This window comes from Xyrauchen texanus, chromosome 3, assembly GCF_025860055.1.
Source record: "Xyrauchen texanus isolate HMW12.3.18 chromosome 3, RBS_HiC_50CHRs, whole genome shotgun sequence".
In the NCBI taxonomy this organism is placed as follows: domain Eukaryota; kingdom Metazoa; phylum Chordata; class Actinopteri; order Cypriniformes; family Catostomidae; genus Xyrauchen; species Xyrauchen texanus.
In genome coordinates, this window is record NC_068278.1 from 41,138,341 (window position 1) to 41,155,723 (window position 17,383).

Consider the following 17,383-nt stretch of genomic DNA (forward strand, 5'->3'; position numbering starts at 1 on the left):
TCTGATTCCCAAATGAATGACTCTAATGAGCCAGTTCTTTTGAATCTACAATGTGAAACATACAGTGTGACCAGTGTAGTCTGATTCCCAAATTAATGACTCTAATGAGCCGGTTCTTTTGAATCTACAATGTGAAACATACAGTGTGACCAGTGTAGTCTGATTCCCAAATTAATGACTCTAATGAGCCAGTTCTACAATGTAGTGTTAAAAAAGTTTAACTTAATTGCTAGATAGATAGATAGATAGATAAATAGATAGATAGATATTTACCCTTAGATATATAGAGAGATAGATAAAGATAGATAGAGAGAGAGAGATAGATATTTACCCTCAGATAGATAGATAGATAGATAGATAGATAGATAGATAGATAGATAGATAGATAGATAGATAGATAGATAGATAGATAGATAGATAGATAGATAGATAGATATTGACCCTCAGATAGATGCTAGCACGTTTTTAGCATGTTTTAGCGTGTGGCTATGAAGATTTTAGGTCATTACTTTTTGGCTGCTTGATAAATAAATCCTCTGAGGGAGAGAGAGAGGGAGAGATGCAGGGCTGACAGGCCCTTTTTGTCTGTGTGTGTGAAAATGTCAGTTGGGATTTAAATTTCTGAACATTCCAGCAATGTTAAGTCAATGGGAGTTTTTTCCGAGTTTGATCGTCATTTTTAGGAAAACCGTAAGTCCGATCAGTTAGAAAAGATATAGCATACTATTCGGGATTAGTCTGAAGGTCTGTGCCGAGTTTGGTGCCTGTAGCTTAAAAGCTCTAGGAGGAGTTAGATACCGAAATTTCACCGCTAAGAAGAATAAGAAGAAGAATCGGTATAATAATAAGTTTAAGTAGGATTTCAGTAAGTTGGCTCTCACAAGCCAACTTAATAATGTTCTTTGATGATGTCTGTGTGATCTACTCTACTTTAGCTGTGCCTGGTTCAACTGGGTAAAGAGCAAACAAATGTTGTCCATTAAAAGTACTTATTTATTAAAAATACAATTAAATATTTGCAGAAGGTGGACACAGCATAGTAGACTGTAACTCATCTTCAGATGGTCAGATGGGATCACAATTACAGCCATGACATTTAAAGTTTTTTTTAATTGTAGTTATAATGTTTTTTTAAAGGTCAAACATCCTTAGAAAACCTGAATACCAAATAAACATGTAAAAGAAACTAAAAAGGCATTGCCTTGTTTAAAAGGTGCTTGCCCCTAGAAGTGCACTGTTTTGCTCAAATCAAGGGTTACATTGACAAGTTATATTTCACTGAAATGTAACTGCTGTTGTTTGTGGTAAAGGCTGAAGTGTATGGCTTGTTTTCTGTTTGTAGTTCATTCCTATGCCGGTCTTGTATGGAGTATTCCTCTACATGGGTGTTGCCTCTCTCAGTGGCATCCAGGTAAATGCCTTTTAAATGCCTTTTTCCAACTTCCAACCATAACCCCCACCCACCCCCCGACAGCCATTACCAAATTGATATGAACAGCCTCTGAAAACAAATCTACCCTATATTTATGGTTTTTGACATTCCTAAGCTTTAATAGCAGACCAGAATTAAACTTTCAAACTCTACAGGGGAAACATCACAGCTTCCAACTTGCATGGGACAGTCATTTGCATACATGCTACGATGGTGTTTAGTGATTAGAAATGAGTGATTTCTCCACACCGTGACAGTGCAGCGGGGAAGAGAGGGATGGTAGAGTATGTGTTGTTGGAATGGATATTTACATGCTGGCTGGGTTTACTGAAGCAATTTTGAGCAGCATTTTGATGAGGCTGTCAGCATGCACAGAGAATCCAGCCTCTTGTGTAGCTTGGCAGTGGCCGGATGCTGTTTTACCATGCTCTCGAAGTTTAGTTTCATGTCAGCTAGAGAACAAAGAAAGGACAATAGCGAAGTGATGGGACTCGAGCTGGGACCTTTAGAATCTATAGTATGAATACAAATGTTTTGTTGTATCAAGTTAAATAGTAATTTCTGATCAGACATTTCATCTTCCACAGTTCTGGGACAGGATAAAACTGATCATGATGCCAGCGAAGCACCAGCCAGACTTTGCATACCTGCGTCACGTACCACTGAGGAGAGTCCACCTGTTTACACTGGTGCAGATTGTGTGCTTAGCTGTGCTTTGGATCCTCAAATCCACATTCCTCGCCATTATCTTCCCTATCATGGTATGAAAATAGCATTGTCCTATTTTATATATATATATATATATATATATATATATATATATATATATATATATATATATATATCAGCAAATATATATTTTTATTAATCATGATATGCATGTGTGTGTGTGTGTGTGTGTGTATATATATATATATATATATATATATATATATATATATATATACACACACACACCCATGCATATCATGATTAATAAAAATTATATTTGTTTCCATAATACTCTCTGAATGTAATCTGTTTAGTAAGGGACTATTGTACTTCATTTCTTTGTATTATTGTTCTAATGGCTGTTAAAGTGATAGTTCACCCAAAAATGACAACAATTCTCTCATCATTTACTCACCCTCATGCCATCCCAGATGTGTATGACGAAGATTTTTAGATGAATATCTCAGCTCTGTAGGTCCATACAATGCAAATGAATTGTGGCCAGAACTTTGAAGGTCCAAAAAGCATATAAATGCAGCATAAAAATAATCTACAAGACTGGTTTAATCCATTTATTCTGAAGCGATATGATATGAAACAGATCAATATTTAAGTCCTTTTTTAACAAAATAAATCTCCTCTGACTTTCACATTCTTCTTTTGTTTTTTGCAATTCACATTATTAGCGCATATCACCTCCTACTGGGCAGGGAGGTTAAGTTATAGTAAAAAAAAGTCTAATAGATTATTTTAAGATGCCTTTGTGCTTTTGGAGCTTCAAAGTTTTGGTAACCCTTCATGTTATATACCTACAGAGCTAAGATATTCTTCTAAATATCTTTTCATGCACATCACACACATCTGGGATGGCATGAGGGAGAGTAAATGAGAGAATTTTCATTTATGAGTAAACTTTCCCTTTAAAAACATTCATTAATTGCATTTTCAGCAATCTGCTATTAGTATGTACTTTGCATCTCAAGGTTCCCGAGGATAATGAATATTAAGCATGCATTAATGGTACAAACAAACAGTCATTGCCTTTCAATTCCTTAAGATTCTTGGTCTCATGGTGGTCCGTAAGATGTTGGACATGGTCTTCTCTCAACACGATCTGGCATGGCTGGATGATATCCTACCTGAGAAGGAAAAGAAGAAAAAGGATGATGAAAAGAAGAATAACAAGAAGGAAAAAAAGAAAGGCAAAGGAATAGAAGACAGTGAAGAAGACGTAAGTGTTAATAAGCATAGGTTTGAACATCTGAGGTGAACTCAATGAAGAACACCCACACTTCAGGGATTTTAGCCAGACTCTAGTTTTTTATATGTGATCCTTAAAGGGCAGGCTTGAAGCTGAAGTCATCTCTAGTCTTTATGATTTAAAAAAAAAAAGTGTATTTAATGATTGTTTCACTGGTGCCACCTTCTGGTAAATAGAAAAAGTTTCATGAGTGTAGTGAAAAACACTTTCAAAGCAAACTTGAAAATTCTTTCATCATTTACTCATCCTTATGTCATTCCAAACCCGTATTAATTTTTTTTACTTTCCATTGAACACAAAAGTAGCTGTTAGGCAGACTCACAAGCTCAGCCACCATTCACTTTCATTGCATCTTTTTTCCATACAATAAAGTGAAAGGTGACTGAGACTGAATGTCAAACTTTTTGTTTAATGGAAGAAAACAGCATAAGTAAATGATGGCCCAATTTTCATTTTTGGGCGAAATATGAACTGGTGAATGGTACTAAACTAATCATTATCTTTTCTCTGGCCCACAGGAAAAGTTCCATCCCTATTCAAACTGCTTGCCCAGTGATTCTGACTTGGATCACAGGTACTGTGTGCTCAAACTACACGTTCCCTACCGCGACCTCTTACACGGGTCAGACTCCAACTCAGAGTGGGCAGCACGATGCCAACCAGGCAGTTACTACAACTGATACTGATACACATGCTGTCACTATAGTTATTAGTATAGATTACACAAATGAGTATTTCCTCTTAAATACATGTCTACATCATCATTTTACATTAAAACAATACTTACATCAAAGTAGATGCCATAGTTAAGATGTGCATATGAAGCAGGTCAGAACATTACATAAATAACTCTAAGACTCATTATTAAGGTAACATAAGCCTTATTTTGGCTTATATTGTTTGAGTATTTACCTTTCTTAGGATTTTCCTAATTTCCCTTGCCATGCGCTTTGAAGCAATGCAGATAGAATTTTTCATGCAACCACCAGTATTTTACTCTGCATGCCATTTTAAGAAATTGTAAATTTATTGAGCTATGCTAATGTTTTTTCTTTGCTTACATTTTCACACTCAAAGAAATGGCACACATAATTAATAATACTGAAACTGAATATTATTAATGTTAATAGGCTGTGGGGGCAGTTTACTTTCTTTTGCTGAAATACTGGGAAAGTTGCCAGTGAAAAGTTATTTGAATATATATATAATGTTCCTCACTTGGTTAACTTTTTTGCAAGTTTTTCTAAATGTTTTTAGTAGATATAAACATATATATTCAATAAATGCATTTTATTTTCAGAACTAGTTATCAATTATTGATTTATGCTTGTGTACTATTTAAATACATTAGTGCGTTCAAGGATTTTTGGTTGTTTCTTTCTCCTGTGTGATTGTGCTTATACAGAGTAACTCTGTATTTATACCTGAGTTAGAATTTGATGTAGCAATTTCTACTATTGTTGTTTGCTTTATGAAGGGTTCCCAGCCTGGTGTCTCTCACATTATATCCACAACCCATCTCCTTGTCCAAATATGTGCCTCTATATCACATTGTTGTAAACAAGATGTAAAATCTGCTGGGTTTCATGTCTGCATTGCTGTTCAGGGGGCATGGTTTGGATGATACAGTGTTAGTTACCCTAGTATTTATCCCATTAAAACAGTTATAAGGTAATGTCTCCTTTAGCGCATGAAAGAATTATAGCCACCGTAACACCTAGGACATGCATGTTGACCTGATGCTTTTTCCTTCCCGATTTGGATGTCCTGATCAAAACATTTCCCCTGGAGCATTTGTGCAGTCATACCGTCTATAACATAATTTAATACACTGCTCCCTAATCCTGATCCTCATCTGTTCCTTGCATCCTCTAATCTTCACAGCCCCCTCCTCTCTCCTCGTTATTCCTCCTCACTATTGTAACTGGAAGTTGCCATTCCACAGCATCACTCTGCACCTGAAGATCTCCTGTCCGCCGTCCCCGGCGATGCCAATGGTCAGAGGGATGTCGTGCCCCGTTCCCCAGGTGAAGATTGAGATGGAGTCAGACTATGATGACACTGATATTAACCCTAGAAGCAGACACAGAGAACACAGGGAACACAGGGAACACAGAGAACACAGAGAACACAGAGAACACAGAGACCACAGGGACATAAGCAGCGAAACTATATTATAATGACAGTTCTTCAGTTGTGGAACGGTGAACAATGTGGAGTGTGGAATGTTATACACTCCATTTCAGCTAATGTGTTGCTAATACACATGTTCAACTGTATGATAGTGGGGATCATAAGGACAGCGCTTTTAGATGGGTAGGCATCAGACACTGTTTAAGAAGTCAGATATTGAATTGTTTTTTAAAGGGCAAAGACTGACCAAAAGTCATGCATTACTTATGCATCTCATGCATAAAATATTGTTTTTGTTTTTCATTTTAAAAACCACATCAATTGAAACATAGAAAACAGCTATATGAAAACGTAAATTATACAGTACTAATTGGAATCAGTGTAATACCACAGATAATGGGAAAAGATATGAGAGGGTATTAAGTTTATTGTCATCCTACAAATGAAGATATACTATATTCTACTATATTCTATTTATATATATGCAGTAAAGTGACCTTTTGCACTTTTCATTTTAGACAAACTTTATTTTCAAGATTACAATATTTTTGTGAAAACGATTATGGTTGTTTTCTCCTGTAAACTGCTTATACCAGTGTAGTGTTGCCTTTCTCCAAACAGTCATGCTTTTCCTTCCTTTCCCTTTCTTTTCCTGCATATGACTCTCAAAAATCTAAGTTGGGGAAAAGAAACAACCAAAAAATGAGCTTTGAAACCTCACATGAAAGTTTTTGTCCTTTAACTTTCTAAACTTGTGAGTTTAAGAATGTCTATTTGAATCCTTAACAATATAAGTGGGATGTTATTGTCTGTATTTATGTATGCTGTATGTGAATATATGCAAATGTGCAGTGTTATATCTGATGTATGTAGGCTGATGAGATTTAAGCTCTGGAATAAGAGAGAATTGAAGTGAGATTCAATAATTCTGTCTCCTGAAAATTGAATTCTGGTAAAGGATATGAGTTGGCAGATTAAAAATATGTATTTATTCAAATTGATGTGTTTTTGTACATATATGCCATATTCCTTGTTTTGTAAAATTGAATTGATGTTGTATGTCATCTCAAATGCCTTGTATATCTTAATAATTCATGTAAAGATACAAATACAATGATTTCCCAAATAAATATCTGGTTTAAATACACTACATTTACAATCATAATATAAAAAAAATCTGGTCATTTACATTTAAGAACACACAACTACTCCTGATTCCTTAACATAAAGCTACACTGATTAAAAAAAAAATAAAAAATAATAATTATCCTGACAGTCAACTCACATGAAAAAGAATCTGCAGGACAACACACATGATATGCATGGAATAACATCATGGTAAAGAACATGACATGTTCCTGGTAGAGTCATCAGGATCCATGGTGAAGCCATCACTGTATCCCTCACTCTCTACGAGTGTTGGTCTCTTACCACACATGGGACAGAGTTTGTTCCTTTCATGTGAAGCTCGCATCCATATAATCAGGTTCCAGCGTGCGCCTGAGGAAATAGGCAAAGCTCCATGCATGTGCTGGCCCCTGTGGAGCAGACCCTCAGTTACGTGATGCTCCACCTCCACACACTCGGTCTCACTTAGAGGCACCTGTGACACAGACACACTGGACACTGTATATAACCTTTAACATGTGATGCTAGCCTGCTGCATGCTTGTGCTGGCCATCTATCCAATGTTTCACTAAAACTGTCTTTGTTAAGTTAACTAAAGTGTTGTATACTCATTCAATAAAATCTCTACTTGATCTCTGTTGTTTGCGCATTTAGAAGAGCTCAGTGGTAAAGTGAGAAATATTTAACTGATTATACACACTAAAAGGTAAAGTTTAAACAACATTTCAAGACAACATTTTTGGCAAATCTGGACAATTTTGTGCAAAATTGTCCAAACCAATTATTCAATCTTTCAACAGATTACACCAAAAAAGGAAAATTCTCTCAACATTTAATACTTGCCCTCATGCCATCTAAAATATGTATTACTTTCTTTCTTCTGCATTACACTAATGAAGATTTAGCTCCAAAAAGCAGATCAAAGTCAGCATAAACATAATAGATACAACTCCAGTGGTTTAATCAATGTCTTCTGAAGTGATCCTGTTGGTTTTGGGGGTGAACAGATCAAATTAGAACTCATTTTTCACTGTAGATCTTCACAGTAATCTCCTTGGTGATCAATTATTTAAGCATGATTACACATCCTATAGCACCATCTAGTGCTCTGTGCATGCGTCAAGCACTAAAAGTTTAATCGAACCTAAAATTATGGTCATGCCTAGAGACTATGATTAAAGCACTGGAGTCATATGGATTATGTTTATGCTGACTTTCTTTTTTGGAGCTTCAAAGATCTGGTCACCATTTTCTTACATTGTATGAACCTACAGAGCTGAGCTATTCTTTTAAAGAAGAAAGAAATCCATACACATCAGGGATGAGGGTGAGTAAATGATGAGAAAACGTAGACTTTAATAATTATCATCAACAAACATAATCACAGTAATTTTAATCTCTTTTCAACAACTAACATCACCTGTCTCATGGCTCCAAAGAACAGGTTCCCCTCCATGAACTCTTTCCCCAGTGATACATTGAGAGTCACTTCAGCATTGTCATAATGATAGCTAAGATCCAAGTCTTCTCCCATTGCATACTTCACCACAAAAGCTTTTTGACTATCCAAAGAGCTTCCTCCACAATCACTGTACAGCAGAGCTGTGAGTGGATGCAGATAGAGCTCCCTTAGTGGGGTGATGAAGCTTTCATCAAAGCCAAGTTCATTAAGTAGAATCTGTAATCATTTAAAGAGATCAGAAATTATCATTATGGAATATGCTAAACGTGTTCAGTACTTTTGTAACATATAATGAACCAATGATTCCATAAATTATTATACAAGTACATTTAATTATATATGATAAGAACTTATACCCCATAATTGTTCATGGTGTTTGGCCTGCCCTTTGGTGCCTCAGACTGTTCAAAATGCTCCAGCTCCTCTATGAGGTCCTTGCAGAACTCCTTTGTGAACACTGGAAATCGGTAGACTCCTGGAGCTGCAACACATTTTTTTTTTTCAACAAGCAACCACAGACATTATTGACATGTGATTTTTCTCCCAAGGGTGAGCTGATGTCTCATGTATTTATTTTAAATGGGGACATCTTCAAAGATCCAGCCCACCTGCCTCTGTCTGGATAAGATTCATCAGTCCCTCCATGTTTGCTTCACTTGAACCAACATATTTAACAATCTGTAAAAGCTCTGGGGCCAGAAATGATTCCTGCAGAGGAATAGTACACTTCAGCATACATATATTACAGTATGTCAGTTAATAATTATGAATCATTGACTATCTGTACTGATGATTAGATATACCTGTAGATGATAAACATGCTGATGTAGAGGTTTATAAATCTCCTGGATGATAGCTGCTCTCTTTGCTGATTCCAATGTATGATTATGCCTTCTCTTGATTTCTACATTAATCTATGGGTGCAGAACTCAGTAAATGTTGAAGCTTTGTTGATAATCACCATCTTATTGCGCAAGTGTTTTCTTCTTCTAGAGAACTCACTCACCTTTCTAAGCACGTCGTTGACTTGAGATCTAGACACACAACCAAGGGATCTAAGGATCTTTTAAAGCAAATACAATGCTGTTTAGACAGAAATGGCAAAGTACTTAACAGTGAGACATCAGCGCAGTGTTGCTGTAGATCACTTACACTTTCATAGTCCTTCCTAAACTGATTCTCCGAGACGAATCGAACATGAAGTTTGTATTCTTCAAGAAAAATGTTGTCGGTAAAAAAGCAACTGCATGTGTAAAATCTCTTCATTGTGAAACCACTTGATGTCATTAGCAGGTCTAACTACGGTAATATCATGAGTTTAACTTAACAAACATGCGATCTTTGGTTATTTTGTAAAATATTTAAAATAATCCAAGGCTGTTTTGCGAATGTGGGTACTTAAACAATACTTAAACAGTATTTAAACTATTAAAATGGTACAGATGTTTCTTTGCGTATTGGTAAACGTATCATATAATGTAAATTCGTATTTGAAAAAGGAGAGATAGATAAAAACGAAGGGATAAAACTAATACGTTATGTTTACTTCCTGGTCCGTCACTAAATCTCATCCGTCCGGTTGTTGTTGTGTGTGCGCGCGCAAGTTCTCGGTAAAACTCGAAACATGTTTTAAATTCCGCCTTTTCAGTGCTCTTTAAATTTTGGGTTTGAAAATGGGTGATTCATTTGACAGCACTGTTGGTTATGTATTTAAAGCTTAGAATGGTATATTTGCACCAGAATGTTGAGTGACCCATGACTGACCCATGATTTTTCGATTATTTGACTTATTTATCTTATTTATGTATGCATTTTGTATTGTTTATACATATTTTTTATTTATTTTATTTGTTTATTTTTTTCCCTTCACCTTTACTTCTCTTTATGATTGTATTCATACATTGTTTGATCTTATTGAACATTTATATAGAGAAACTCCACAGTTTTAACACCATTTGTGGACTTTTCAGATGGTCCACCACACCCTCCACAATATGAACAAATCTGCACAAGTTACATTCTGGATTACTCTTTCAATAAAAAATGTGTCATTATCTTCTCTTAAAAATATTTTATACAATAAAGATGGGCATACCTCCAGCAACTTTTTTTGCAAATGTGGTTTAACTCTCCTCCATCCTCACAGAGCAAAAAGATGGTTTAGTTTAAATGTATTGCTTAGTTAACTTTTCTGCATATAAACTGTAAAGATGGTTGGTTGTATTATGTGGGACCAAAGAAAGAAGAAAAGTGAGAAGTAGTGATTGAGGTGGAGCAGAACAAACAGATATTCCTGGAGTGTCACTTCAATGACATTAGGTATCACCTGGGACAGAAGAAGACTGTTCACATGATACAGAGTAAATACTACAGGCTTGGCATTGTCAAGGATGTTGTGGATTAGGTATGCAGTTGATGTCACTTTCCTGACCCTTTTCACCCCACAGATGTTTGATGTGCACTGTTTTGTTTATTTATTTATTCATCCCTTAATCTACATGTCTTTATTTTCTCTGTTTCAGATTAAAGTGTGTGAAACATGTCAACATCCAGAGGGAAATAAAAACTTGGCAAAAACAATATGACCTATTAAGGTGGATGGACCGTGGGAGATTCTGGCAATTTAAATAATCTGTAAAAGTTTGTACAACAAGATGATGAATTGAGCTATTACAATGGCTTTTTTGCTCTTGTGTTGAGGTAATAGGGTGACCAGACTTCCCCGTTTTCCGGGGACAGTCCCAGTTTTTGGTGGCATGTCCCCGTTTTCCCTGAACATTCAAGACAGCATTCGTAAATATTACATTGCAAATAAGCCCTAGCATTGTTATCTGTTATCTTGACAAGTTTATGGAATGTAATAAAATGCTTTTCACTTGTTTTTATTCTAAAACAGGTCAATTTCCAGGGACTGTACTTGGAGGGATTAGAAAAATTGTTATCATTACAGACTACAACAGTAAATGGGTAGAGGCTTTTCCCATACAAAATTAAGATATGTGTTGCAAGATGCATTTCATCATCAATTTACAGGAGAAGAATTTCTGCACTTTAAATATAATAATAAAAACAAATTAGTAGGATATTTGCAACCCAACTGCGCATTATTTACCAAAAATATTAAAACATTTTTAGATTTGGCCTTGTAAAGACCTACAACAAAATTCACACCACATTTTCTAATGTGTAACAGGAAAGCCAGCATTTAGTGAAGTAAGAGAAATAACTTTTAAGAGATGTTAATTCAGTGAATTTGATTAAATGGAGTGTACAATGCCATAGCAAGAACATTCAGTGGTGCCATTCATTTTCTTTTTTTTAAGATAAAGTTTGATCCACTTGGTTACAATCAGGACAAGGAGGATTATACCCTTAATAAAGATGACACAAACTATTTACTTTCCTACATTCTGGAGCAACAGAATAACGTCAAACAGATGGAAAAGTCTGAACATTTGTTTTGTATGGATGAAATCTTTACTGAATTTTCCTGTATGTTGTCCTAGTATCCTATCCTCCATGGTAGATAACACATGAAATGGCTTTGGCACTTCATCAATTTTCTGAGAATGTTCACTTTGTCTACCTAGGTAATTACAAATATGAATGTCGCCTACAGAAAGGAAAAGAAGAATGCAAAACGCAAGGCTAGAAACATTCCCTCAAATACTTTCACTGTGACTGACCCATTGTTCAATGCAGAGTCCCGCACAGCAAAAAAAAGCTTAAGGAAACCCTGTAGCTGTCTTTTCCAGAGACCGTCTTAACCACAGTCCAGAATGTACCAGAAGACAAAAAGAATCGCATAGAGTATACTCTAACACTGCACTGAAAATCTTTCTTAGGTCAAACTTATATTATAAAACAAATGTCTTACAGGCTCCAAGAGTGTACCTAGAGTCTACAGCTTCAATTTATTGGATCTCAAGTTGTAATGTGGTCCACATAGAGCATTTCAAGTGGATGTTTAAAAGGCAAAGTGGATGACCATGTACTCCCTATGAGTTTCAACACATAATGTAGAGAGATGCATCGAATGTACACTGTCATTAACACTGATGAAGATTAAGGTTTAGCTTTTTTATGTTGCAGTGAATGCATTATGTTTTACACAATAACTGAACAACATACCCAAATATGTTTATAAGCCTTTGAGTTGAATGTGTTTGGCTTATTGACTTATGATCCAAAATACATTATTGAATCAGTTATTCAAGTGCAGATCTAGTCTTTTAAGTATTCATTCATATTTTAATTAAGAAAACCTTGTTCTGTTATTATTTTTGTCAAATTGTATTACTATACACTGATTAGCCAAAACATCATGGCCACCTGCCTAATATACTGTTGGTCCTCATTGTTCCACCAATACAGCACCGACCCGCTGAGGCATAGACTCCTCAAGAGCCCTCAAGTTGTCCTGTGATATCTGGCACCAAGACATTAGCCGCAGATCCTTCAAGTCCTGTAAATTGCGAGGTGGAGCTGCCATGGATCATACATGTTGGTCCAGCACATCCCACAGATGCTCAATCCGATTGAGATATGGGAACCTTGAACTCTTCATCATGTTCCTCAAACCATTCCCGAACAATGTGTGCAGAGTGGCAGGTTGCATTATCCTGCTGAAAGAGGTCACTGCCATCAGGGAATACCATTGCCATGAAGGGGTGTACCTGGTCTACAACAATATTTAGGTTGGTGGAAAATGTCAAATTGATGTCCACATGAATGGTCTCACCCAGTGTTTCCAAGCTTGTCATCTTCCCACAGTGCATTCTAGTGCTATCACTTCCCCAGGTAAACTTGAAAACAGGACTCATCTGTCCAGACGATCTTCTTCCACTGCTCCAAGTTCCAGTTCTGATGCTCGCGTGCCCATTGTAGGTGCTTTAAATGGTGGATAGTGGTCATCATGGGCACTCTGACCGGTCTGCGGCTACGCAGCTCCATTCGCAGCAAGGTGCGATACACTGTGTGTTGTGACACATTCCTCCTGTAACATCATTAAAATGTTCTGTGACTTGTGCCACAGTAGACCTTCGGTCGGTTCGGACCATACGGGATAGCCTTCGTTGCCCTCATGCATCGATGAGTCTTGGGCGCCCAATACCCTCTTAGTGGTTTGTACTCACAACTGCTGTCCAGGAGCAACCCACAAGCCTTGCCATTTCAGTGATGCTCTGAACCATTCGTCTGACCATATCAATATGGCCCTTGTCAAAGTAGCTCTGGTCTGTACTCATGCCCATTTCTCCTGCATTCAACATGTTGACAACGAGAACTGATTGTTTGCTTAACATCTAATCTACCCAGACCTTATTCACTTTACCTGTGATTGGTCTTAATGCTTTGGCTCATAACACCACGTTGAATGTTTATATCTGAACAAAGTGTTTATCATTCTTGTTGATGGTGTGTCTAAAATTGTAAATGAGAGTTATTGCTGATAGATATACTTGTTTAATCCTCATTTAACTATCAAGGAAAATATTCTTTGTGTTATGTCAATAAATAGTTCATTAACATTTATCTTACATATGGTATGGTATATTGTATTAAACAATTGATAGTATTCTCATTTGTAATGACTGGATTTGTTAATCAGTTACTCAAACAGCTCTGTGGCCAATGACACATTTTGTGCAACTTCCTGTTTGTCCTAGAATGGGAGTTGGATCAAAGTTGTGTGCGGTCAAAGACTGCAAATTTCATGATAAAGTGTGACCTAACCATGTTACTTGGCCCAATGTCGCAACATATCTTTAAAACCAAGGTTGTTTAGTGTTGAAATGCAGTGCTTATTCACAAATATATTTTTTTATTTCGTTTTTAGTGTTCAATGTTAAGCTCAATTGATGCTGATAACCACAAAAATCATTTTTACTTAAATTTCCCTCCCTTTCTTTAAAAAAAGAAAAGAAAGGTTACAGTTACAATGGAAGTGAATGTGGCCAATCCGTAAACATTAAAATACTCACTGCTTCAAAAGTATTATTAGTATTATTAGAATCTTAATAAGAAAAATTATTATCTCAATATTACTCCACAAATTGGCCTCATTCATTTCCATTATGTCTCACTGTGACCTCAATTATGTTTTTCTTCCCTAAATATTTTTTTTTGATAATCAGCTGTCGATTGAGTTTAACTTGTATTGAACCAGGAATATTCCTCAGCACTCCAGTCATTCCAGAAGACAGTCATATCAGTAACCATATAAAAGCTGTTTTATTTTATATGAAGAGGGTCCACAAATGCATGGGGGCTGCCATGTTAGAATCACATGACCAGGCGAATAATACTCACTTAATCTCAGTAACTGTCCTCTTATTTGACACTTTCACTCATTGATTAAAATAATCATGGCTGACTGTGAATACAAAATTTTTACAATGGCATATGACACTGAGAACTATTGTAAAATGATGCTGCATTCACGCAGCTAGGTATCAGTGTAAGTCCAAGATGACACAAAGACAAAAGTTACTGAGTGCAACTTTAAGAATTCTGCAGTTTAAAAATATCACACCTGGGCAGACCCAGAGACATTACAGAACTTAATTACATCTGTGTAAACTTTTGTAAACAGTGGTATTGGTCTATAACTAAACACTTTTCAAACTGCTTCAAAAAAAAATTTGGTCCATAATAATAAAATCAAAACTGTTAATAAAAAAAAATAAAAGTATATATCAATAAAACCATTTAGTTATAAAAGACTACTTATTAATAAAATGTTCTCTGCATCGTTATTTTCCATCCAAACAGAAATAGAAAGAAAATAAAGAAGAGATTTTATTGTTCAACATGATTCTGAAGCAAGCCTCTTCATCACACATTTCTTTGCCCAGTTTTGGGGATTTAGTAAATAATGGATCCAGGTGTTGTTTAATCATTTCTGAGGTCATTTATTGACACCATATCCAATGTTTTCTTACGTCATGAGCAGGCACGTGCACACATATATATCAAATTGGGCTTGAGCACGTGCCCTTTTCCTCGAGAGAAAGTGCCCTTTTTCTGAGGTGTTTTTTTAATTTATTTTTTAAATACATTTATATATATATATATTCCTGTTTGCGCACAGCTTCCCTGTCAACCAAATATATTTATTGAATAAAAAATCAAAATATCAGGTCAGGAGATGAGACTTTGTCGAGTTCCAATACCCTCCCTGCATCTCTGCGCAGCAGTGCAGCACACATCGGCATATCAGACACACAGACAGGCAAGCAGCAGCCCCTCCCAGCACCTTTCCCAGTTGTGGTTTTCTTGGCTTGCGTGGAGGTGAGTGGTGATGAACAAAAGACTAAGCTACCAGTGCCTCGACTTTACAGCTAATTAGCCAAAAGTCAAATATAGTTAACTTGTGTCTTGCTAAAATGCATGACTCATGAACTACTAGCTAATGTAATATGTTAGCTAAAGTTTAGCTAAGGCAATCTATAATGGCTATACAGGAGTGGTGGTGGCGTAGTGGTTGTGGCAGCGGGGGCGTGGTCAAGCGCCCGTCCGGGAGAGGAAAGCGGTAAGGGCGCTTACACCTGAGCTAAATTATGCCTAACACCTGTCTCTAATTCCAATGAGCACGAGGAGAGCGGCATAAAAGCAGACACAGAGCCTCCAGTCCGGGAGAGATGACAAGCCAACTCAGTGCGCTTGTATTACATTGTGTGTTGTAAAAACAAAGGGAATTAAAAAGCTTACCTTGTACTGAAGACCTGTTTCCTGTCCTCCTTCCTGTGAGAAGCGTTACACTGGTGCCGAAACCCGGGACTTTAAAGGAAGCATGGAAAGTGGTCGCCCCATAGAGTCCTCCCAGCTGGCAGAAGTCCTCCAGTCCCTCGCGACGCTGCATCAAGGCCACCAGCAATCCCTGCTTGAGCTCCGGCAGGACCAGGATCGCCGGTTTTTTGAAATCATGCGGGCTCAGGCAGAGGACCGGCTCGCCATCCGGAGCCTCCTCAGCCAGGAGGAGGCGTCGCCCACAACCGCGACCCCGGACACCCGCGCTACGCTGCCCCCCCATGCTACAGAAGATGGGGACAGCAGATGATCCTGAGGCCTTCCTCGATTTGTTCGAGCGCTCAGCAGAAATCTGGGGCTGGCCCCGCGAACAGTGGGCAGCCCGCCTGATTCCTCTCCTGTCCGGGGAAGCTCAACTTGCGGCACAGCAGCTGCCGACGTCGAACCTCCTGGCCTACACCGATCTGAAGAGGTCTATTCTGCAGCGGGTCGGTCGGAGCCCGGAAGAGAATCGCCAGCTCTTCCGGGGCATGAAACTAGGGATGTCCGATCAGCCGTTCGCGTTCGCTCAACGGCTCCGGGACGCCTGTCGGAGGTGGCTGCTCGCGGGGGACCACGACGTCGAGGGAGTAATCGACCAGGTGGTACTGGAACAGTTTGTTCAACGGCTGCCTCGGAAGACGGCGGGGTGGGTCCAGTGCCATCGCCCGGCGTCGCTGGAGGAAGCTGTTCGGCTGGCGGAGGACCACTTGGCGGCGATCCCGAGGGCGGACGAGCCCTCTTCTTCTTCGTCTCTCTCTCTTTCCCCTTTCCTTGTGTCTGCCCCTGCCCTCGCCCCATCCCCTATGTTCTCTCCTTCTGTTTTCTCCCCAGGGCCCGTTCCTACCCCGCGCAGGCGTGGAGGGTTCCAGAGACCAGCTTCCCGGCCTTGGGAGAATGTACCCTCCCATTCCCCGTCATTCAGCCGCTCTCCTCCTCAGGTGGGGGCACCCGCCAGCACAAGTGCGGCCGCAACGCCTGGGCCGGCCTGTTGGAGGTGCGGAGACCCGGACCACTTCTGGGATCAGTGTCCGCTGATGGAGGTGGGGACGGTGGTGCGGGTCTCCGACGTCCCGCAGGCTGCCCCCTATCAGGCTGGAGCATACCGGATTCCGGTAAGGATCAGGGGGGGGGTATTTACCAAGCTTTGCTGGATACCGGCTGCAATCAGACCACCATCCACCAACGCTTGGTTCAACCCGGGGCTTTGGGTTTAGCTAAACTGGTGAGGGTGAGGTGTGTGCATGGGGATGTTCACAAGTATCCCATGGTGACTTTGGCGATTAAATTCAGGGGAAAAACCATAGTGTGGAGGCAGCGGTTAGTTCCCGCCTCACCCATCCGCTAATCTTGGGTACTGATTGGCCGAATTTTAAAGATATTTTAGAGGGTATTTGTGCGGAGGGGTCCTGCATAAAGAGGTGTGCGGTGTGCGATGCTTTGGCAGGGGAGGCAGAGCCGGGGCCGT

The 17,383-nt window shown here is 38.6% G+C and overlaps 2 protein-coding genes across 5 annotated transcripts in view; one reads left to right on the forward strand and one right to left on the reverse strand.

Moving 5' to 3' along the window:
• slc4a5a (solute carrier family 4 member 5a) overlaps window positions 1–5,591 on the forward strand; it is a 44,306-nt gene extending 38,715 nt beyond the window's left edge. For both annotated transcript variants that reach the window (XM_052098075.1, XM_052098080.1), the window contains exons 22-26: window positions 1,343–1,411; window positions 2,020–2,193; window positions 3,201–3,374; window positions 3,923–3,978; window positions 5,350–5,591. In XM_052098075.1, coding sequence (XP_051954035.1) covers window positions 1,343–1,411; window positions 2,020–2,193; window positions 3,201–3,374; window positions 3,923–3,978; window positions 5,350–5,584 — 708 coding nt within the window. In that variant the 3' untranslated portion in view covers window positions 5,585–5,591. The remainder of the gene's footprint in view (window positions 1–1,342; window positions 1,412–2,019; window positions 2,194–3,200; window positions 3,375–3,922; window positions 3,979–5,349) is intronic.
• A 22-nt stretch (window positions 5,592–5,613) lies between these two features.
• On the reverse strand, window positions 5,614–9,695 carry ogfod2 (2-oxoglutarate and iron-dependent oxygenase domain containing 2). 3 transcript variants are annotated; one of them, XM_052098104.1, is made up of 8 exons: window positions 9,280–9,695; window positions 9,134–9,190; window positions 8,931–9,041; window positions 8,736–8,835; window positions 8,484–8,608; window positions 8,086–8,343; window positions 6,823–7,140; window positions 5,614–6,210 (listed from the first exon to the last, which is right to left on the reverse strand). In XM_052098104.1, the coding sequence occupies exons 1-7, from the start codon at window positions 9,412–9,414 to the stop codon at window positions 6,871–6,873; spliced, it is 1,056 nt and encodes a 351-aa protein (XP_051954064.1). In that variant the 5' UTR covers window positions 9,415–9,695; the 3' UTR covers window positions 5,614–6,210; window positions 6,823–6,870. The 3 variants fall into 3 exon arrangements, with proteins under 3 accessions (XP_051954064.1, XP_051954074.1, XP_051954054.1); XM_052098114.1 differs by having other exon boundaries at window positions 5,614–7,140; window positions 9,134–9,161; XM_052098094.1 differs by having other exon boundaries at window positions 5,614–7,140.
• Window positions 9,696–17,383: the final 7,688 nt, after the last annotated feature.

Excerpts from the sequence above, each read along its gene's own strand:
- ogfod2 (XM_052098104.1), bottom strand. The coding sequence starts at position 9,414 with ATGACATCAAGTGGTTTCACAATGAAGAGATTTTACACATGCAGTTGC. Across the intron at positions 9,191-9,279 it reads TTAGGAAGGACTATGAAAGT|ATCCTTAGATCCCTTGGTTG; the intron begins GTAAGTGATCTA and ends TTGCTTTAAAAG. Across the intron at positions 8,609-8,735 it reads TCTTATCCAGACAGAGGCAG|CTCCAGGAGTCTACCGATTT; the intron begins GTGGGCTGGATC and ends AATGTGTTGCAG.